The 22,203-nt window shown below is 44.3% G+C and overlaps 1 protein-coding gene across 1 annotated transcript in view; it reads right to left on the bottom strand.

Annotated features, from left to right (window-relative positions):
- Positions 1-22,203, bottom strand: part of ADAMTS10 (ADAM metallopeptidase with thrombospondin type 1 motif 10) — a 932,646-nt gene that overhangs the window by 320,451 nt on the left and 589,992 nt on the right. The window contains exon 9 of the mRNA XM_069649542.1: positions 17,063-17,168. Coding sequence (XP_069505643.1) covers positions 17,063-17,168 — 106 coding nt within the window. The remainder of the gene's footprint in view (positions 1-17,062; positions 17,169-22,203) is intronic.

Here is a 22,203-nt window from a genome sequence, read left to right as displayed (position 1 = left end):
GCACAGTGTTGCAGTATGTTGACGATATAATAGTTTGCAGCACAAGCAAAAAACAATGCAGAGAGGACTCATTGAAGATGCTGACAATATTGGCTGAAAAGGGTTACAAGGTAGACAAAGAGAAGTTACAGTACTGTCAGGAACAGGTACTATACATTGGCCAGCTCATATCCCAATACGGAAGAAAGATTGCACCACAAAGAGCACAGGCCATATCAAAAACACTGTTGCCACAAACAGTGAGGGAACTGCAGCAGTTCCTGGGACTGTGCAACTACTGTAGAGCATGGGTATTTGATTACAGCTCATGCATAGGACCCCTACTTGAGGCATTAAGAGAAGCTAACAAAGGGGAGAAAAAATTGGGGTGGACAATGGAAATGAAAGAGGCCTTTGATGAACTGAAAGATGCAATATCAACTGCTCCGGTACTGGCCACCCCAGATTATGAACGACAATTCTTTATATTTTCACATTGCGACTCAGCAGTAATGAAAGCAGTGTTGGCTCAAAAAACAAGCATGGGTTACAAACCAGTAGCATTTTACAGTGGTCACTTGGATCCTGTAATGTTAGGACATTTCCCTTGCGAACAAGGTCTCGCCGCAGCTGCCTTCGCGGTAGAGAAAGCATCATCAATTACAATGGGGTGCCCAACCACACTATTTGTGGAACATGCACTATTTGCAATCTTGAACAAGCCTAAGTCCACACTAACCACACAGAGGGCGTCAGGTTATGAGATCATCTTATCTAGACCAGCATTATCAATTGTTAGATGCAGCACAGTTAATCCTGCAAGGTTTATAGCGGAAGTGATTGAGGAAGGCGACTATGCACATGATTGTACGCAGACTACCGAAATGTACTCATGTACTAGAAAAGTTGAAGAGGACGCGCTAAATGGAGGAGAGCTCTTGTTCATTGATGGGTCATCAACAATAGACCAAAGTGATGGGATAAGGAGAACTGGGGCAGCAGTGGTAAAAATGACAGAGGAATTGGTGTATGTGGCGGTGAAATGCGTACAATTACCACAACATTACTCTGCTCAAGCAGCAGAATTGGTTGCACTGATCTTGGCGTTGAAGGAAAGCTTTGACAAAAGAGTAACTATATATTCTGACAGCGCATATGTCACGTCTATTGTCCACTCAGGATTGTTCAAATGGAGGAGAAGAGGGTTTAGGAGAGCTGACGGCACCCCAGTGCAACATGCTCTCTTATTAGCTGAATTAATTGAAGTAATAAATGACCCCCAAGAATTAGCTTTGGTCAAATGTACTGCACACACTAATGGAGAAGATCATATCTCAAAAGGAAATGCAGCAGCAGACGCACATGCGAAGTATGCCGCATATTTTGGTGAGATATGGAACCCCCCAGAGTCAGAGAGAGGGAGAGGGAGGGGGATAGCTAAAGAGATGTTGATAAGAGAAGGGTACACCCATCTCCCAGCCACACAGATAATGGAGTTACAAGCGGCTGCACCAATGGCAGAAAAAGAGATATGGGTAAAAAGAGGATGTACAATGTCACCAACTGACGCACTATGGCACCAGGGTAACACTGGAAAGATGGTAATGCCATTGGCACTATTGAACACCGCCCTGAGCCAACTCCACCACCCAGCCCACACAGGCAAGGAAGTTATTGCAGCACGAATTAGGGAAGATTGGTTCTGTCCCGAGTTAAATTCCCATGTGACAAATTTTATCAGCAATTGTCTCACATGTCAACAGTTTACGGCCGGTCACACGCTGAAAGTGATAAAAGGCACTATACCCCGGCCAGAGGGACCCTTCCTGCACATCCATATTGACTATGTTGATATGATCAACGTATGTCAAGGAAATAGGTATATGATTGTAGTAGTATGCCCATTCTCCAGGTGGATTGAGGCAGGACCCTGCTCACATCCAGATGCATTTAGAGCAGCTAAATTTCTAGTGAGGGAGGTTTTCCCCAGGTGGGGAGTGTGCGAGGTACTGCGGTCGGATAACGGCCTGCATTTCGCTAATGAAATGTTCCAGCACATCACATCCTTACTGAACATCAAGCATAAATTTGCATGTGCATATCACCCGCAGGCCAACGGTGTATGCGAACGCCTGAATGGCCTACTGAAGGAGGCAATTGCAAAGATACAGCAAACAACAAAGAAGAGTTGGTTGTATTGCCTTCCGCTAGCTCTATTTGAGCTGAGGAATAGAGCAGGCTCCGACCACCACCTCACCCCTCATGAGGTGGTGACCGACGTCAAATGCGCCTTCCTCTAACGCCAACATCAAGGGCATTCACAGACTATGAAAACACTGCAACTGTTCTTGGTGATGAAATGTACCAATATGTGTCTTCTTTGGTTACTAGTGTAGTGTTTGTGTCTCAACAGCTCGAGCGCACGCGGGGCGGGTCTAAGGGTTACCAGCAAGAAGACGAGGACCAAGGACCAGAAAAGGAAAAACTGTGCAAAATTGCTAAAGGTGACCACGTGCTACTCTGCAATTTCAATAGAAAGTGGAACAGCCCGCGCTTCACTGGTCCTCACCTTGTAGAGGAGGTATCTACGAGAGCAGTAAAGTTGCAGGATAAGCGTGCTTGGAATCACCTACACGACGTAAAGATCTGCAAACTCCAGACCCGCCCTAGCGTCACCGACAGGGCCATTGGAAGAACAGCGACAGCGTCACCCACGGAGGAAGAGACTTCTACCACAGCTGACGACCTTAGTGTCTCCATACCCTGCCACCCCCCAGATTCCCCAGAGACAACTACTGAAATAGAAACTGGTAACTCCTATACCGCCCACCCCATGGTCACACGATCAAAGAGTAAAGAGACTTCCGCCAGTTGAGCCCAAACACTCTGCCCATCGACCCCCTACCCACTACAGTAACCACCCAATTGAAGGACATTGTCTTGCACATATACACATGTAAACACTTGAATGTTCTCTTCTTTCTTTCTCGCACATGCAGGTACCGCGTATTATTGTATTGCTAAGAAAACAGATAACTAACAAAGTTCATTGCCCAGGAGTAGATGCTACCCTCAGACGATAACTACCCTGAAGCCCTATCACACCAATTTGTCTATCACATAAAAAGGCCAAAGTACCTAAAAAGAAGGAGAGTACGTGTCTACTACACAGCATTTATCTTGGCCATAGAACAATCAATGCCCCATCTTCACCAACACTTGCCTGCCCTAAGAGACAGATTGCTTAGATTGGCGTGGGAACAGCTCTTCGCCTGGGCACTGAACGACTACTTGATAGGGAGAGCTTGAAAACAACAACTAACACTAATAACAAGCCTATTGAGAATTTTCAGGCGGGCAACTTTAACGTCGCAAGAATAAAGCTGCCGGACTGCAGCAAGGTAAGAGCAAAATGCCGGTGAGACTAGCTTCTGTAATAAAAATGATAGGGATTTTGATGATCACTGGGTTTTTGGCTGCCTCTATGTGGCAGAAAAGTTATGCTATCAATATTTTGGCTGTACCCAAACCTAATGTACCCCCACCCACGGCTGCAACAGGTGTTTCGTCAGGTGGTACTAGCAAGCCTCCACATAAGGGAAATAGAGTTAAACGTAGCACATACTCAGATAATAAAGGTATTGATAATTACATAACAGATTCAGCACACGTCTCGAACAACATGTGGTACCAACACATGACCCAAATAGGTAAGCAGACAACAGAAGACAGCTGCTACGTCTGCTCATTGATCCCATACGCCATGAGCGCTTCTCGAACATTTGTTGCCACGGAAATAGATGAAGACAGCACGATGTATAATATACCTGGCACTGTTCCAAACGAAAGGGAGATTTCAAGGGACGGTGGTGAAACTGGTGTGGAAAACACGAGACACATATCCATACGAAAACAACTTCCTCAAGACTTATTTGAGTTACCACAAGAGCAGTTTGCATGCTGAAGCATTCAGATACATGACAAGTGGTCCTAAAAAGAGAGAAACAAAGAAAGTAACACTACAATACCTACCATGTGACTGGTACGCCACTGAAGTTCCTGGTAAACAAGGATGTTGGGAAAGACCACTGGTAACAATAACAGGGAAGGTGTACATGGACAACAAATGGGACATATGATTGATTGGCAGCAACATGGTAACAAGAGAAAATATTACAACTATTGATGAACACAATAACAGATGTTGGACGATTTGGGGCAGGTACGTACCCGTGCTGACATGGATGGAGAAGGATGAAGACCCAATAAGCATACTGCCGCTGTCTGCACCTAAGGTATGCTACCAACATAGAGGAGAAGTGGACGTGGGATACAACACCAACTGTGCAAGCGTGGTAGAGTTACCTGAGGGGGGAGCAGGAACAGCAGTATTAATGGACCATTACTGGGCCTGCGGAAACAAGGCATACCACACACTGCCCCCTCTGTGGAATGGTATATGCACAATGGTACACGTTAATGTACCATCACTAGTGGTGCCCCAGAAACATGTGAACGTGGCGAACTTCCCTAAAATGGATGAAGGAAACAAGAGGAAGAAGAGATCTGTAAAACCTCAGAAGGGGTCAGAGAACGAAAACAACAACAACAACGATGTCCTGAATAGAAAGAAGAGACAAGGAGAACCTCTGACAGGAAATTACCTATGGGGAAGGTCGGAAACAGCACTCACTTCAATCCCACCAGAACACAGACTATTCAGCAGAGCAGCAATGTTCTTCTCGTCAATAACACATCCGGGACTACAAGCTTACGCAAACGCAAAATGGCTCCAGATAACTCGATGGGAGCTAATGATGACAATTAATTCTACAGTAAATGGATTCAACGCAATAAAAGAGGAGCTGCGAGCAGTGAGGATGGTAGCACTACAGAACAGATATGTATTAGATCTCCTTACAGCAATGGAAGGAGGAGTTTGCGCAAAGATAGGACAACCATGCTGCACATTCATTCCTGCTAACGATGCTGACAATGGTACACTGACAGAAGCAGTATCACAACTGGCCCAGATGCACTCCAAAATGATGGAAGAAAGTAAAGGAGTGAAGAAGGATGACAGCTGGTTTTCAATGTTATGGTCATGGATGCCATCTTGGCTGTCGGACGGACTGAAGATTATAGTTGGATGCATAATACTGGCTGGAGCTGCACTGATCATACTAAGATTTTGGAAGGCCCGGAAGGCACGCACTACAGACGAAATGATCGAAATGGTTGGTATGCACCCCTTGATGCCGGCAGATGATGGCCAGCACACGGACACAATAATAAAAGAAAGAGAAAAACTGCGCAAACAGACCATCACCAACCACCTGGACCCACCATCTGTGAAGCTCGAAAACCCAAGAAACCCAAGGAGCTACATAGGGAAGTGGGTATACTGCACACCTGGAGGAACCTGTGTATATATGTATTGGTCATTTGAAGACCATGTCAACTACTATGGACACTTGGGAGGAGTAACTAAAATATGGAGAGTGAGAGGAGATAAGGAAAAAGATATGTTTATGGTCGACAAGTCGACCAGAGGGGGGACTGAAGTGGGAGAATGGAACAAAAGACTCCCACCAATCCCCTCACGCCCCTGGCCTAGAGGATCGCGGCCCAGACACCCGCCACGAGAGGAGTTTGCCTATCTACCAGACGACCAAATACCCTGGTACAGGAACATACGGATGTGCCCACCAGCCTGCCCACCAGCCTGCCCTGCCCATGCCGACACCTGTGGCATGGATGAACTCGACTGAACCATTGAACAGTAAATAAACCCATCGTTAGAGATGCCATGACGACCTAGCCAACGGTCAGCACAACCGTGCAAACATGCACACTGGACACTCCCACACCAATCCACACGAAGAACATATTCAGTGCTATGACCTAGGTGATGGACACACCCACTGACGCGCATCTTTATTATTTTTCACATAGGTTTTTCAAAATGCAGAAACGCAAGACGCACAACGAACTCATCTAAAATGCTTTGTGACGCTTCTCCTAACCCATGCATTGCAATAAGAAATATAACGAAGACATGATACTGGGGATAAAGCAATATGATACCATAACCTAAAGCGCCGTGCATCAAACATCCCCACCTATGCACCAGGCCTAAGTAGGCCGCAAGCAAGAGCCTCCACGAACATTGAACGAGCAAGAGTACAATTGCTGACCCTGCAGAGTGAGCCCGGCGAGAACAGACAATCAAGGGCACAATGTTGCAAACTCGCATGCCACAAGCCGAAGCCAAGGTCACACCTGCAAACTAAGCCAGACACACAGTGGAAAATGCAATATTAAATGTGCAGAATTCTGCCTCAACCACGGTCTCTCCTCACGTGACCAAGCCGAACCTGACAGGGTGCCAGACCCAGGAGGAAGGAGGCGCCTGGATCCCACGTTTTGAGACACAGGCAGCAACAATGAAGCGACTCAATGGACATCTGCGGCGGTGGGAGTAGTCTGCCCTCCAGCATATGAACAAATCCTCGCATTGTCTGCACATACCCATAGTTATACATTGTTGCAAATGACAGGTGCACCGCGAGCTGGGAACAGCGATGGTCCCAGACTGGGGGGCTCGCGAGTGGACCAATCAGAACATGGGGCACTTATCACTGACGCCATTAACATTAGCCAATTCTCAGGGGTCTTCATGTAACAATTTTCATGTATCTAATTGAAGGGACAACCCAAGTATACCACCTGACTGACCCTCAACCACTAACAGCGTTCTCTATACGTATGCTATACTAACCCTACCACTCGAGGAACCAATCCAGAGTGGCAATAGGTTTTTTTTGCTAACTTTCCCAGGTGACGCAAGTAGCGCGTCATACTGAGGTAAAAAGGGCCTGCGAGCCCCACGAAAAAAGAGAGAGAGTCAGGACGGACGCGTACGATCCTTGACCCATCCCTGCCGTTTTTTCAATAAACAGCAGAACCACCTTGCTTCTTGCGTGTGCCTCATACTCATTTTTGGGATACGCGGGAGGAGTTGGGGCCTCCCTGCCCCGGGGTCCGCGGACGGCCAGCAGACCCCGGCAGAATTTCCCCCCCGACATGCTGGTTTCATTGGTAGTGGCAAGCTTTTAGGAGTGACATTCTTGGCGTGGATAGGCTCACGGAAGAGTCTACTGTTCAGTTGAAGAGGATGCTGAGAGGGGTTGCTAGTACTGGCCTTACTGTGGGAAGTTTTGGTTAACGGGTCATAGTCTAGGGAGTCTGGCCCGTAATTTAAGGTTCCTCTGAAGAACAGTGCAGGGTGAAGTGATCATATTGATTAGTTTGAGGGTATTGGGTATTGATTAATGTGGAAGTGACTTTGGTGGCATAGTGGGATATTGGGTGCTCACAATATAAAGTAGTGATCTAAGAAGAGCAGTGTAGAGCGTCGGGAGATGCATTGTCTGGGTAGGATGTGACTAGTGCAGTGGGATTGCTGGTAATTAACATAAGGTGGTGTAGCACCTAAATTTGAGTTTGGCGCAAGGGCCTAAGATACAGCGGTTCAAGTGCATAAGTAATATCACACCTAAATTCAATTAGCGCACTAGGGCCTGGGGCACAATAGTTCAGATGCATGAGTAGTAGCACATCTAGATTCAGTTTTAGCACTGGGCCTGAAACACAGCAGTCTGAATGCATAAAATAATGTCACACCTAGATTCATTTAAGGCACTTGGGCCTGAAACACGGCAGTTCAAATGCATAAGTAATATCACACCTGGGTGCAATTTAGCACCAATGCCTGAAGCACAGCAATTCAGATGCATAAATGATGTCACACCTAGATACAAATTACCACTAGGGCCTGAAACATAGCAATTCTAATGCATAAATAATAACACATCTAGATTTGGTTTTAGGACTAAGGCTTGCAGTGCAGCAGTCCAAATGCATATATTGGGGGAACACCTGGGTGCAATTGTAGCACGGTTGCACATATAGAGGTGCAGGCCAAACAGATCAGTGCAGTGCAGCACACAATGCTGGGCTAGGACAATGTGAAGTGGCAGCCTTAGACCATGGGCAGGGTGAGACCTTGGAATGCCCCGTAGGTTGGCTAGCAGATTAACAAATGTATGGTATTAGCGACTCGGAACAGTTTTGAAACGGTTTGCGTAGCATACATAGGATAAGGAGAGAGGGCGACCAAACAGTGTAAAGGGAGTTTAAGGTCTGTGATGCCGGTAGTTGCTGTCGCGGGTGGTGTTGGGTGTGGGAAGGGTTGCTTGCGGTTCACATGATCAGCCTGTGCGCGTATGAGCCTTACAGAGTTACAGGTGAATGATAGGCTGAGCGCAATATAGGCACTTACCCGGCGTGATTCAAATCAGTCTGTGAAGGATTAGGCAGCATTTGTGGCTCCTGGCTCCTTCGGCTCCTGACAGGCTCCAGACAGGAAGCCTTGAGGTCGGCCTTAGGGGCGGGCCGGCGTTCGCCTGCCGGCGAAGGGGATAGGTTAAGAAGGGGGTGGTGGGCCAATCACACCATGCCTACAGCAAAAGCAGGGAGCTGGTACTCAGCGACGATCTGCCAGCGGCCATCTTGGACTTGGCAGAGCCTCCTCAAGGCTAATGGCGACGGTAAGGTAAAGGCAAGATTGTCTCAGCAGCCAATGCAGGGAGCTGCATTTAGAGCGCACAGTATAGCTTCGTGCGAAATATGAGACAATGCAGATTTCAATTCTGCTCATGTCGGCCAAATGAAGAGAAGGACGCGGAGTCTGTACAGCAAATGGCTTCTTCCTTGCCTCACTGGGCACGAGGGCAACACTGCTCCGGCAGTGGTGGGGGTCCTGAGCCTCCTGGCTCTTTCCTTATATATAATATATACATATACAATACATACAAAATATATATATAATTAGAATGCCTAAATCAATAAAAGAGAATGGAATAAACTGATATTTAGGAGAAGACCAGGCTAGAACCCAAGAAGGTTTATACAAAAGCCCAACCTGGCCCCCATTTCTGGAATATCTAAAGGTATGCACACAGAAAAAGATCAAAAAGGGGTGAGAGCAGCAACAAAAGTGGAGTCATACGAGCGCATCCATGTTTTAGACAAAGGAATATTCATTTTACATTCAAGAGATCATTTATGTTAATTGATCAGGGGCTCCACACACTCAGAAAGGTGAAACACCGGGAACTATTCAATTAGAACGAAGATATTCAGTTGAATGAGGCAGGAAAATATGTCTATGTAAAGAAATATGAACAGGGATTTTCGCAATGACCAGACAGATGACCTAGGATACACCAGAGGCGCTTAGGAACCTCCTCATGGAGCATGAATCATGGAACTAGGGATGTAACGGTATAACGGTATACCGTTAAAGATATCGTGAACCACTTAATTGAACAATAATAACCGTCGCATTGTTTATACCGTTATACGTTCATACCATTAAGTGTGCTTTTCAACCTGATTTGGAAAGGCTGCAGTAAGCAAGTGCTCTGCAGTCTTGGTCTTGCAGTGTTGGATGTGCCGTCTGCCAAGTAGTTTCAGTTGGAGCAGTTTTTAATGCCATTCCATAAACCACACGTGCCTTACACAAAATCAATATGTTAGCAATAGGAAGAATAGATACAGTGCCAAGAAGGAAAAGGGTTTACTTTGGGGTGGCGGCTTTGGGGTTTATATATTTATAATGGATAATGTTCTCTAAACATATTGCAATGGGGGATTTCGCTGGTTCTATCATTGAATTTACATATAACAAGTCACACTCTGCGAAATTCACTCATCTCTGTGGGTATTCCCTGCTGCCATACCAAAGGGTAACATGTCAATGATTACTGAACACCTTTTGGCCTGCAAGTAAACTAAAGGCTGTAACGTGTGTGTGTGTGTATGCGCACAAGCGTATACTACCATCGCCCTCCATTGATCTGTGGCATGCAGGTTATCAAGGTGGCAACATGTTCATCTTCACCAGTAGCCAGTGGGGGAGCAAAAAGCCTAAATGACCACTTAAGAAAAGCTATTCAGTTTGGTTTGCCAGTTGCAGCAGGCCTCCACCCCACCCACTCCTCTCCACACGTGTGTTTGTGTTTGGTGGAAGCAAGGCATTTCAGTGGAAAGTATGTTGAAAAGCCCAATTCTGGCCCTGGGTGCCTGGTTTTGTTTGTGATGATACATCTGTCAATTTATGACCTTTTAGAAAATATTTGTTAAGATTAGTTAACTCCACCTGCTATACCGCGATAACCATGATATACCGTCATTTGGCAAGAAGGTTATCGTACCGTCATAAAACGAATACCGTGACACCCCTACATGGAACTGCGCCGTGGAAGCGGATTACTAGCAGGAAATGAGTGTAAGGTGCTGCCCATGCCCCCAGAGCGAACAGGAATAGCCATCCTTTGAAGGACGCCCAGGAGAGCTGCCAGATACACATGACACAAGAGTTAACGTGACCAAATCATGTGACCCACCCCCTGCAAAGCAGTGCTGGGAGTCCGATACATAAAGGGATCCGTGGTTTCTGTTTTACAGATATATAGAGTAAAATAAAGTTGATTTTTATTTGTAAAATACAGAAACTGACAGGCAAGAGTGACTGTGGAAATGAACAGCATCTTTGGCTGCAGCACAACCTGTACTGCAGTCCCTCAACAAGGAAAGAAGGTTTTCCTGTTAAATCACCAACTCACAAGGGTTAATGCTGGCCATTGAGAGCCTGTTTAAAATGTATAGAATCTCCAAACAAATTAAAAATAAATGTTGGAAAATATTAGTAGTGGCTTTATTTGTTGGACAAAAAATAAGCATAATAAAGTGGATAGATATTTTTATCATTACATATAGGAAAATACAGGCCTAATTGTATCATTGTGTTTCATTCACATTCATCTATGATCAGGGCTCCTTACAACCAATCTGGTATTGCACTTAAATGGGACCGTACAAGATGGCATACTGTGCCATATGGTCAGAATCACACAATGTATTGCTAAAGTGCAAATATCTGATTAGCACTTTGGTGGTATACTAAGTTCTGCTAAACTAAGTCTCTCTCCACCATTCAGAAGAATGAGGCACGTTGCCTGCAGATCATGGCTGAATGTACCAGGATCTTGTATCCAAAGACAATACCCTGTATAGAACCTAGGTGTTTAACTATTATCAGTACCCGGCAAGGGTCAATGAGCTTGTAACAAACCAGCTCATTGGCCCTCGCAGGGTCGTTACCAGCCCGCCAAAACATTTGTCGGACTGGTTGCGTCTGCGTCCTGGCCACCATGGAAAGGGAGAAGGGACTGCTTGTAGTCCCTTCTCCATGTTGCCTGGCGGCAATCTTTTTTGTTTACTTTTTTCAATGGCTGTCATGGAAGGTGAGAAGGGACTACGTGCAGTCCCTTCTCTCCTTCCATGGCAGCCATCTTGTTTGTTTACTTTATATTTCGTTTTTCAATGGCTGCCATGGAAAGGGAGAAGGGACTATGTACAGTCCCTTCGCCCTGTTCCGTGGCGGGCATTTTCTTTTTGTTTTATTCTTTTTGTCAATTGTGCAAAGCAGAAGGCATCACACAACGCAAAAAAAGTTACTATAAGCGCCCCGGTCTAACGGGCTGAGGTACTAATAAGCCCCTCATGGGGTGGGGGGATTAAAGCATCAGGTATTGCCCCAGGTCCTTCGTTAAGGTCCTAGCTTTGCTCTGGCCTATAAATATGACCCCGCAGGGAATTACCTGACGCAGTAATACCCCCCACCCCCGGCTCGAGGCTTATTGCTCAAACAATGTAAGTTCCGAGAGACATCTGATATGCATTACGAGCTTTACTCATGTTGGCTAGGAGTTAATCTAATGTCTTGATGCATTGCATCCAGTTGTGTATAGTGAACCCTTTCCAATTTTATTTTGTGTATCTCCCCAGTGTTGTTTTCCCACCATCTGTGCTAGGTTCACGCTCAGCAGATGGCCTCCAGGTGTCAGAGGTCTATTGCTGAGTGTGGGGCATTCTGTAACACAGCACGTGCTTTTTCCTAGCCGACACTCTGGTCTCAAAGGAGACCAGAGGCAGAGAGAAAATGCTGTATTCCACTTGCTTTGAAGACACAGCAGTGTGATAGGACTTTCATATTGCACTGACATGACGTCATAGGAGGAGGATGATGGGGAATTTTGAAAATAATCTACAGCTAATGTTATCCTGTAAAAACGATCCACAACACTAAGACTATAGACCATGTTGTATATCAGGTAGCACTAATGTAATAGCTTACGCTTTAGTCTAAAACACACAGAGGTCAGGTTTGAATATGATGAGAAGTTTTAAATAAATATCACAGCATTTTAATTGTTGCTTGCTTAGTCTTTCATTTTTAGTTTTTGGAGAGCTGTAACAATCTATACATTTTCAGGACTAGGCAAAGGGTGTTGAAAAGCGAAACCACATCAGAGGTGTTGATGAATGCTTCTCCTGTGCTTTGATGCAGCTCAGGATGGAGGAGACCCAAGACTGACCCATCAGCGGTCTAGTAAGTGGCCAGTGGTGGCACTCCCTGTATATTGCAGTCCACAAATACTGTCTCTGCGAAATTGGGTGTATTTTGAAACAGATTTATACCTAGATTATAAAAAACGTGACATTCATATTAAGTCTTTGTCGAAAGCTACAAGCAGTTTACGAAGATTGGGAGGAGCTTTGAAACCAACCCCAGGGCTGAATAGTAGGTTTTAAAACTGGAGCACACGTTTTCTATGGGCATAGATGGCATAACTTGGTTGTAGTAAAGTGAACAATGATTTTGAGTCACTGAAAAAGCTGGCTGTTATTTTTTTATGAATCAATTTATTAGGATATTTACAACCAACAGATAGAATTGAACATAATGAATTAGATGGTAGCTGGTCTAGGTAAGGCACATTACAGGATTACCAACATATGGTTTGAGTCACCCTTTAGCACATGCCATCATGGATCAAGTTTCAGATGCATAAAGACCAGTATAAAGAAGTACGTACACAGGTAAATACAAAACACAAAACCGCCACATGGAAGCAACTGCATCACTTCTGAAGAGCTCCCAAGTTCAGAGCAGCTGATCCACTGCACCGGAAAGACTTTACCCTAAGGTGCTGTAAATAGAATACAACATGATCTCCCAAAGGTTCTCCCACCCCACTTGATCCTAGGAGGATACATGTAATATCCTCAGCCTTTGCAGGCAGGAGCGTTGAATATGGAGGAAGGAGAAATTGCTGATTCTTACGCTCCAACTTGGTCGTCGTAGCATAGAAATGATGGAGCTTCTGATTTCTTTGCATGTGGTAGCTACTACCTGATGGGCTGCAAGGGTGAAAGCAGCCAGTAGTCCCGTGCTGTCATGCCCATCAGCCTCTCATCCGTGGGTCCCAGAATGGCGATTGCAGGATCATTCTGAACGGGAAACTCCAAAATTGTTCTAACAGTGCCCGGTACTGCCTTACGATATCCATTAGTTTTGGGCATGCCCACCAAATATGTAGGGGGGGTTCTCCAACATAGTATGCAATTTGGGTGAGTTTAGATGCCACCTGTAGATCATTTTCGCTGTGCTTCCTTATGCATTATAGATTTATAAAATATCTGCATATGCCTCCATAGCCGGGTGAAGACACTTTAGAGATCGGCCTTTCTGGGTATTATTCCACCGATCTTTGAAAGTCCAATCCGCACATCCTTAGGTGTTCTTCAATATCTTTTAATGTGACGTGATCAGATGGGAAGATCCCCGATGTGTATGCAACAGTTTCTCAAACGCAGTACAATCTCTACAAGCAGCAGATTTAATTTGGGGTTGTAATACCCAATGTGTGATTTGGTGTTATTAGAGATGATTAGATACGTATAGGGAAAACTGAGGATAGATCTCCCATCATTATGTAGACATCCTACCTCAATCTCTGAAATTCAGCTCCCCTCATGGCAGGTGAGAAATTGGGGTTAACGTGACATGGTCTAAAGAGACAGGGAAGAAATGTAGCCTAACTTGATGGATAGTAGGTCCCGTGCCCTAGTTACTGTTAACCCAATGATGTGCACATCATGTAATCTGTCTTTTTACAAGCCACGTGACTCATGCATGATCTTTCTAGGACTATATTTTGTCTGACTCCCGATGGAATCACTCAATCGCAATGTGCATTTGAGTGGCATCATAATATCTCCTAAAGTCTAGGAAAGCCAGATCCCATTTATCCTTCAACACTTTCAAGAGTTAACTGGTAATGCATCCTCCACCTCCAGGCAGCCCAACCAGCACAGTTCTAAGGTGCTCCATTTTCCCAAATCTGTCTTAAGTAGTTTTAGTAACGAAGGAACTTTTCCAAACAAAGTGACCCCATTTGTGGTGTTATATGTTTATTTCCTCTTGTGCCCACTGAAAAGGGGAAACCCACATAGCGTCCCCCAAGAGTCTCTTCTCCAAAGTTAGGTCTAGAATTTCTGATTTATGGTAATTGACCTTGATGCCAGCCAGCCCTTGACAGACTCTGAGCTTGTTTATTCAGTTAGGAGAGAGAGGGCCAGGTTCATCAGTGATGCTAATATATTTTCTGCAAAGATGTTTCATTTATGTTTAATGACTGCAATAGTGATATACTGGGTCCCCTGATGTTGCCTTATTCTGATTGCTAGTGGCTCTAAGCTCAGAACAAACAGAAAAGAAATTGTACTTGCAACTCCACCGGATCAAATGCCTTCTTGGAATCCAAGGATAGCCAAAAAGATTGGCACATGCTTAACTTGGCATTTTTCTATGAAATGTAGAACTCTCCAGATGTTGTCAAATGTTTGTCTGCTGCAGGAAACACCAGATTGGTCCGCATGTATTGTGTGGCTGATACTTTCGAGCCTGGTGCCAAAATCATTTTTATACAGCTTGGAATCTTTATTCATTAAGGTGATAGGCCTACAGGAAGACCAATGTGTAGGACCCTTTCCCTGTTTTGCTGGTAGAACTATTTTAGACAAGTCCATGGTGTCGTAAACAGAGCCCACTGATCTAAATGAGTTGAATAGAGGAGTTATTCTACGGGCCAATCACTCAAGCAAGGTTTTCTAAAATATCCAATAAATCAATCTGGCCAAGGTTTTTATTAATATTAAGTGACCCAATAGTCACCAACATTTCATGAGTTGTAATTGGAGAGTCGAGTAATCCCTCTGTTGAGCTATAGATAATGGGAACTCCACCGCCTTTAATTTGAGGATTTTCCGGCAGCTCAGGTGAGTAAAGAGCCTTATGAAAAACAATATATTTGTGGCTGATTAGTGTCACTGGTGAGAATAGTTCCCAGAGAGCCCTTAATATATATTGTGTTGTCAGGTTCTTTGCCCATTACATTATTATCCAACACCCTGTCAGATTGATCACATCCAATCTCCGAGTTTTAGTGGGTATAATGGTCTCTCTGCCCATCTCCCATATAGTAAGTCTAATTTCCCCTTCACTGTCCTCAGTTTACATTGCAACTGATGGGATGAGCTAGCTTTATATTCAGTGTCTATTTCCACCAATTCTTTTAAGAGTGACAATGCAGCTTACCAGGCCAATAGAGGACAATTCTTCCTCGGAGGCCCTGGATATCAACTCCCTGCAGATTTCTTGAAGAAATCCCAGAACATTGCTTCATTACTATTTGAGCCTGTATTGAATCATCTTTCTTGCTTGATTTCTACTACCTCTTTCACCTGGGGTTCTGCAAAAGGTCAGGAATGGTGATTTGGCATATAAAGGACTCAAAGTACTACCAAGGGGGGATGCTCACAAAAATGTAACCAATTTCTGAGTGGGAAAGGGGACAATGGAAAAAAACACCATCTATCTCTTGCCTGTGCACTTGCCTCCAAACATCAAAGTACCAAAATTCCCTTTTATTGTACTAGAGGTTGTGTTAAGAGTGTGAGTCTCGTAACCAATTAAGGGCTGGGTTTCGTACCGAATTGAGATCTCCCATTGGAACACCTTCCTTTTCAGCAAAGTGGGCAATCTTGTTCAAAACGTCCATCACAAAGACATCTTAAAGCATATTTAGGGCAAAGACATTTTCAAATGTAATCTGGGAGCCTTCTAATGGCCCTTAAACATAGTACATCTCCCATTTGTTTCAGATTGTAGATCCAACAGGATAAAAGGGGAGTCTTTGTGGAAGGCTAAAGTAGCCCCACAAGTTTTAATTTTAGATGAAGTTTGTAATAACTGTAGATAAGATCTGACAACATTTACGATGCACCTTTTGATAGAGAGGGGGTCACTCGGTGGCCAAAGGCATCGGGCACTCATTCATCAAATATTGCTCATTTCTTTTGCACATTTCGAGGGAGTTAAGGAGTTTGATAACTAAACTCTTAGTCTAGAGTTGGATTGATATATTTTACATTGACAGAATCGTTCAAGGGTAACCATTCAACCTGCTTTCTTGGTCTGCAACATGGAGAATGTTGTCTGGATCCTCCCCATTCGATACTATATAGAATAAATCTGGACTTTATTATTTGCAAATGTTTCGATCACCTGACAAATACATGTGGAAAAGGGAATTCTCCTGGAGAAGGTTTGAATAATGTATTAGAATAGTTGGCTGTTTGGTGCTATTCTTCATCATTTGGACACATCTAGATCCTACATAAAGGGCCAAAGTCACTGGAAAGTAAGGGGTGGTTAGAGAATCCCTAATATAAGACTTCAATTGCACCCCTCAATGGTGTATATGCTCAGAGCTGGTGAGCAATGATGAGTCCTAAGCAGCCAATAGAAAAGAGAAAAGCAACATCTTGAGGTGCTGGCGGGTGGCATGCAGATATGGTCCTAAAGTGGGGCATTGATCCCATGAGGATACGGGAAGAACAGGAGAGCGGTCAGCAAAATGTTGTGAGTTGTAGGACTTGCTTTGTTTAATTGACGCAATTGGACTAAAGTACCACTTTTACGCAGACTTTAATAGCATGAGCTTGCTATTGTGCATGTAAATTGCGCACTGGGACATGCAGTTAGCAGCATGTTTCTTCGTGTATCTTCATCCCCATCAGAGATGGTTTGAAATAAAGCGTCACTTACGTGTGTCCTATCTCATGGGCAATGGTGAAAGCAGTGGCGAGCCCGATGTCTTCATTGATGCTGCAGCTTCTCTCCCGCTCACACATTCCCCCCAAGGGCGCAAGACCTGGGAAGAGAAAGGTACATTTCCACGATCAATCTTCAAGAACATGCCAACTGGGTGCAATTGGAATAATGGGGGGTTTCTCAAAGTTCTTTATTGCATTTCAATCTCTTTCTGGCATCAGGCACCTTTTCTCATGCCGACAAATCTGCTCGTTGCACTATGAAAAAAGTAATTTACTGCTTCATCCAGTTCTGCAAATTAGCATCCTGTTTTTTTTTTTTACAGCACCTTTCGAAGCTTGACAAAAGGCTTGTTATGGCCAAACTTGAACCTGCCATTGTCAGCAGTTAACCTATTTTAGAAGCATCAGAATGTTTCAATACATGATTTTAACAAAGACCATTCAGAGTATTGACATGTCCTCATTCGGCATACCTTTATATGGTACCAGAAAGAATCATACGTCTCAAATGTTCACTTTCCTAAACATCGAGAATTTTCTGTCACCCTGTCAAAGGGTATTCATACCTTGCCATACCAAGATGCCCCTCTGGGGGTAAACGTATGCTCTTCCATAGAAATTTCAATTATGGTCTACTTGTTTTCTCTACTGCGATAATTCACATTTTGGACATTATTTCTTCTTTTGACTTCCATTTGCATTTGTAAACCAAAGACCAACTCTTCCCACATCTGCAGTCGAAACCAAGGTATCCTCCTCAATCCTGCACCTTAGCCCTTTCAAGACACAGGCCTTCTTTTTGGCTGCTCTTTCTAGCATTCCTTTTAATCAATATCTCTTCTCTGCCATCCCACATTTTCTCATCTACCACGACTTGATAACTTGCGTTTCTGCTTACCCATCAGGTCACTTTTCAAGATCAGATTTCCAATGTTACCCAGAACTGCACACACATTTGTAAGAAAATGAGAGTGGCTTTCCTTTTTCTCTCTTTAATCTTCCCTTGCAGGTTCTCACACTTATTATTGCTCTTCACTTTGTGTTCCCTAGAGCATCCAGCCTTTTAAAATGATAATTCGCTTCTCAGTCAGGGTCCTGTTTAAACTCATACCCTTCCTTATCTATTATGCTTGAATTCATCCACAACAATTTTTGCAATATCAACCTGCAAACGCCCTTGGCTCCACCAGTCAGTTTTATCAAGGACCAATTCGCCGCCACAGTTTTGATGACGATCATCAGTTATCTCTGCACAGTGGAGTAGCTCCATTAGAAACCTAAAATGACCATTAACAGCCTCTCCACTTATAGACTAATCTCTGACTTACATTTGATTGCAGAATTCTTGGAAAGGGAGGGGACCTAACAGCTACAACAATATAGAAAACAGGGAACCCTTCTTTGCTACGTACAGTTGGACTTTAACCAGGCTACTGAAACAGGGAAGCCAAGCAGATATTACAGAGGAGTTACCAAGACACACAAACAAGGACCAGATTGTGGCGATTATACTATTTATCCTTTAAGGCCTAAGAGATTGTGGATAATGCTGTTACAATGTTATATCAATTGCGCAATGTCAATGTCCCCTGGCCTAGTAGGATTGTTGTCTGTCTTCCTTCTGTTCCCCCTCCCTGCCTCGTTGAGCCTTGAAACACTTGTGTATAGGCGCGTTATAAATGCCATATCATATAACATATTGAGCTGGAAGGAATGACTCTTTCCTCCAGAATCATTTACATCAAATTAAAGGAGAGTTCCGGGACTTTTTTTTTATTGTCCCTACGGGTCGGCCATGTGTTTGTAAGCATAAATCGGTAGATCGTAGGAAACTTTCCTATGGACCTTACCCGACTTTTCGCCCCTTATCGCACTCGAAATCAGCCTCCATTTTGTGATAATCCTATCATTCCGCCGCATCGACCTGGCTCACCTGCCTTTGCGGCACTAAATCAAATCCCCCGCCCCTGAAACAGACTTTATCAAAACATTCATATTCCCCGCCTCTATCCGTGACGTGACTGAGCTGCGTAGGCAAACGCGCCCAGGCGTCTTCTACGCGACTCCACACAGACCCCGGAAATCAACACAGATCAGCTCACAATACTGCGCGCCACAATTCGGAATATGAAACTGTACTTTGAAATCAAACCGCAAGATTGTACATTTGGCAAAGTACGTTTATTGGACATCAAATGTTTAGAGAATATTCAGCGATTTGCATTTTTATTTGCTCACGTTCCAAAAAGTTCGTATTGAGGAACGCGATGGTCCTTTGCTGTACACAGGGTCTTAGAGCATCTCACAATACAGCGCCACAATTCGGAATGTGAAACCGTGGTTTAAAAGCAAACGGCAAGATTGTACATTTGGCAAAGTACGTTTATTGGACATCAAATGTTTAGAGAATATTCAGCGATTTGCATTTTTCTTTGCTCTCGATCCAAATTAGTTCGTCTTGAGGGAAGCGATGTTCGTGTGCAGTACACAGGGTGTTGGTTTACGATAAAAATAAGCTCTTCGGTCGCACTGATAATCGCATGGCTGTTCCAACAACGAGGCACTAGGCCACCACAACGGTAGGTATGTTGCATCTAACCGTTAGTACCGCATAAGGGCATACTTGTACTTGGCGATCGTCCCATAAAATGGTCAGGGTGGTAACGTTGTTCACGCGGAGAAGCAACTGGCGGCTGTAGAAGCCGTCCGCCGGTGTCTGGTACTCGTGACACAGACAGTAGTGAATGATGTACCTAAAAACATAAAAAATGAAATTAGTCTCACCATCAGATCCTTATTAAAATTATTCATTTCATAGCGAGGACAGCGCTACTGGGTGTACACAAGTGTTTAAAGGCGTGGCGAGGCATGGAGGGGGGGGGGAGTGGAGTACAAGGTAAGTAGCATAAAATAATAAATAAATAGGGCCAGCTGGTGGCAAGTGCAAGGTAAGTGCAGAACAAGTGCTGGGAAGGGGGGGCTGTAGGATACTGAGACAGTCCCCCAGTGCAGGGGTTGACAGGGAGGCAGTGCAGGTGGAGAGTGGAAGGGCCCAGGACTGAGGTCGCAGACAGTGGACCAGTTGTAGCAGGGGAGAGGGAGAGAGAAAGCAGAAGCAAAGAGGAAGGTTTTGAGGTGCTTCAGTAAAAGCAGATGTTTCTCCTCAAGATAGTGCGCGGTAGAAAACAATATGCCACATAGAACGAACAAGTACAACTGAACCCGTCTTTAAAGCCACTGTATAGTAATGAAATTGCGGTATAAACTCATCAAAAGTTACTTACATTATATTTGCATTTTCCATTGTGTCTCTGTGTAGGGCAGACCCGAAACACCACTCCTTCTTTGCCGACGTTACTTCTTCTAATGAACGTGGCTCATCGTTTCGTTTCTGAAATTTTATTCATTATCTTTTCTTAGTCTTTCAGGATGGTCCCGGCCTGTCAAGGTCAAATCACAATAGAACCTTATATTGGGTCGTGGGCCGTTCCGCCACCCGAGCAAAACATCAAAGCAGCTGACCTTCACTTTGAGCGAGCACACATTTCTAGTTAGCTGCAGTTAGTTTTAGGGACATCTTGTCTGCGTGCCTTTTTTTTTATTGTCCCTATGGGTCGGCCATGTTTTTGCAATACGGAAACATTCTATAATTTTTGTAAAAATGATTTATATTACTGTTTGGTTTAATTGCAATGGGCCTGCAACATGAGGAGACTCGAGAGAACAGACAATCAAATTACAATCATTTAAACCGTGATGTGTATTTCTCAATGAGCTCTGCTTTAGGTGGACATGGAACAGAGGCAATGTTGGGTGGCAATGCAGTTGTCCCCTGCATAGGTTCGTTCACCACTCCATGTATGTGCCTATCGAGGACATCTACGATAAGTCTCTCAATAAACTCATATTGCATATCCTCAAACACTGGTTTGATCACCCATTGTTTACTTCTTTTAGTGAAGGCCTTATTGTAGCGAAGCGTCCCTAAAGTTCCGGTCGTCCTACTTTGTTGACGGCCAACATTATGGTTATGTGCCAAGACCGCTAGAAGAGTCCGATTTTTCATGCCTTCCATGCCAAAATGCAATCTTTTGGGCCTGTACTTTAGGCACATATTGTGGAACACCTCCAAATCTCCTGTGTGGCAGAATTCCGTGAGTCCCCTCAAATCTCTTGTTATAGTTTTATCAAATACAATCTTTTCAATGGCCTTGTGAGTGGGTGATGAAGGAATCAACCACTTCTTCTTCCGTGCCTCCTCTGTGGACAAATGGCCATGTTCACATTTGTGGAAATGCTCATTTGTCGACCATCGATGTACGTTGCTACAGTGCAACATTACTGACCGCCATTTTTCCAGTAGAATTTCCAACGACCCTTCACATGTTTTTGAGCTCCACCAAAGATGGTTGCTGATTGACTTGGACCACTGTGAAATACCTTGCATATCTTTTTTTTTTCCTGCAGCCGACAATTTTTTATTGATTGTTTTTGCAAGATGCCATACGTCAAATTGGTGATTTATATTTTTGTACTCTTCTCTCATTGTCTTGGCAATTGAAACGTGTCTGTCCGTGGCTATCAGGTCGATCACCATTCCCCGCGATTGTAGTTCTTGCAATGATGCTACAAAGCCAACTTTCTCCATGGCCACTGAGGATGTACTTTGTGACACCTGCACGACCACCGAACTCACAATTTTCTTACTTTCCATGTCCTGAAAGTGGTAGGTGCAGTACTTGGCTGAAAATCCTGGGCTGTCGCACTGTCCATCACCGGCTAGCCTGAAGCGTTTGCCCGCGAATGTACTTTCCATTGACATTTTTTCCATTCTCCAAGCTTCGCTGATGGCTGGAAATAGATAATCGGTTTGGTATTTGTAGAACTGACTTTTCGCAATGAAATGGATTCCCACAAACTGAAAGAAATACTGTAACTTTTTAAAACTTGAACCACTAAAAAGTGCGGCCGCTGCACAAAGTAGATTGCCTGCTGGCAGTTGCCCCAGCATGGGTTGTGCAGACCATGCGAACGGATGATATTGTGTACAGGTGGCATGTATTTTAAGGTTAGTGCCTCGAATTGCACGAGTCACATTAATCAATGGCTCCCCACATACTTCCCCACCAACCG

This window comes from Ambystoma mexicanum, chromosome 1p, assembly GCF_040938575.1.
Source record: "Ambystoma mexicanum isolate Mex_15411 chromosome 1p, UKY_AmexF1_1, whole genome shotgun sequence".
NCBI lineage: Eukaryota > Metazoa > Chordata > Amphibia > Caudata > Ambystomatidae > Ambystoma > Ambystoma mexicanum.
The sequence above is the reverse complement of the archived record's forward strand: the minus strand, read 5'-3'. Positions and strand labels throughout refer to the sequence as shown.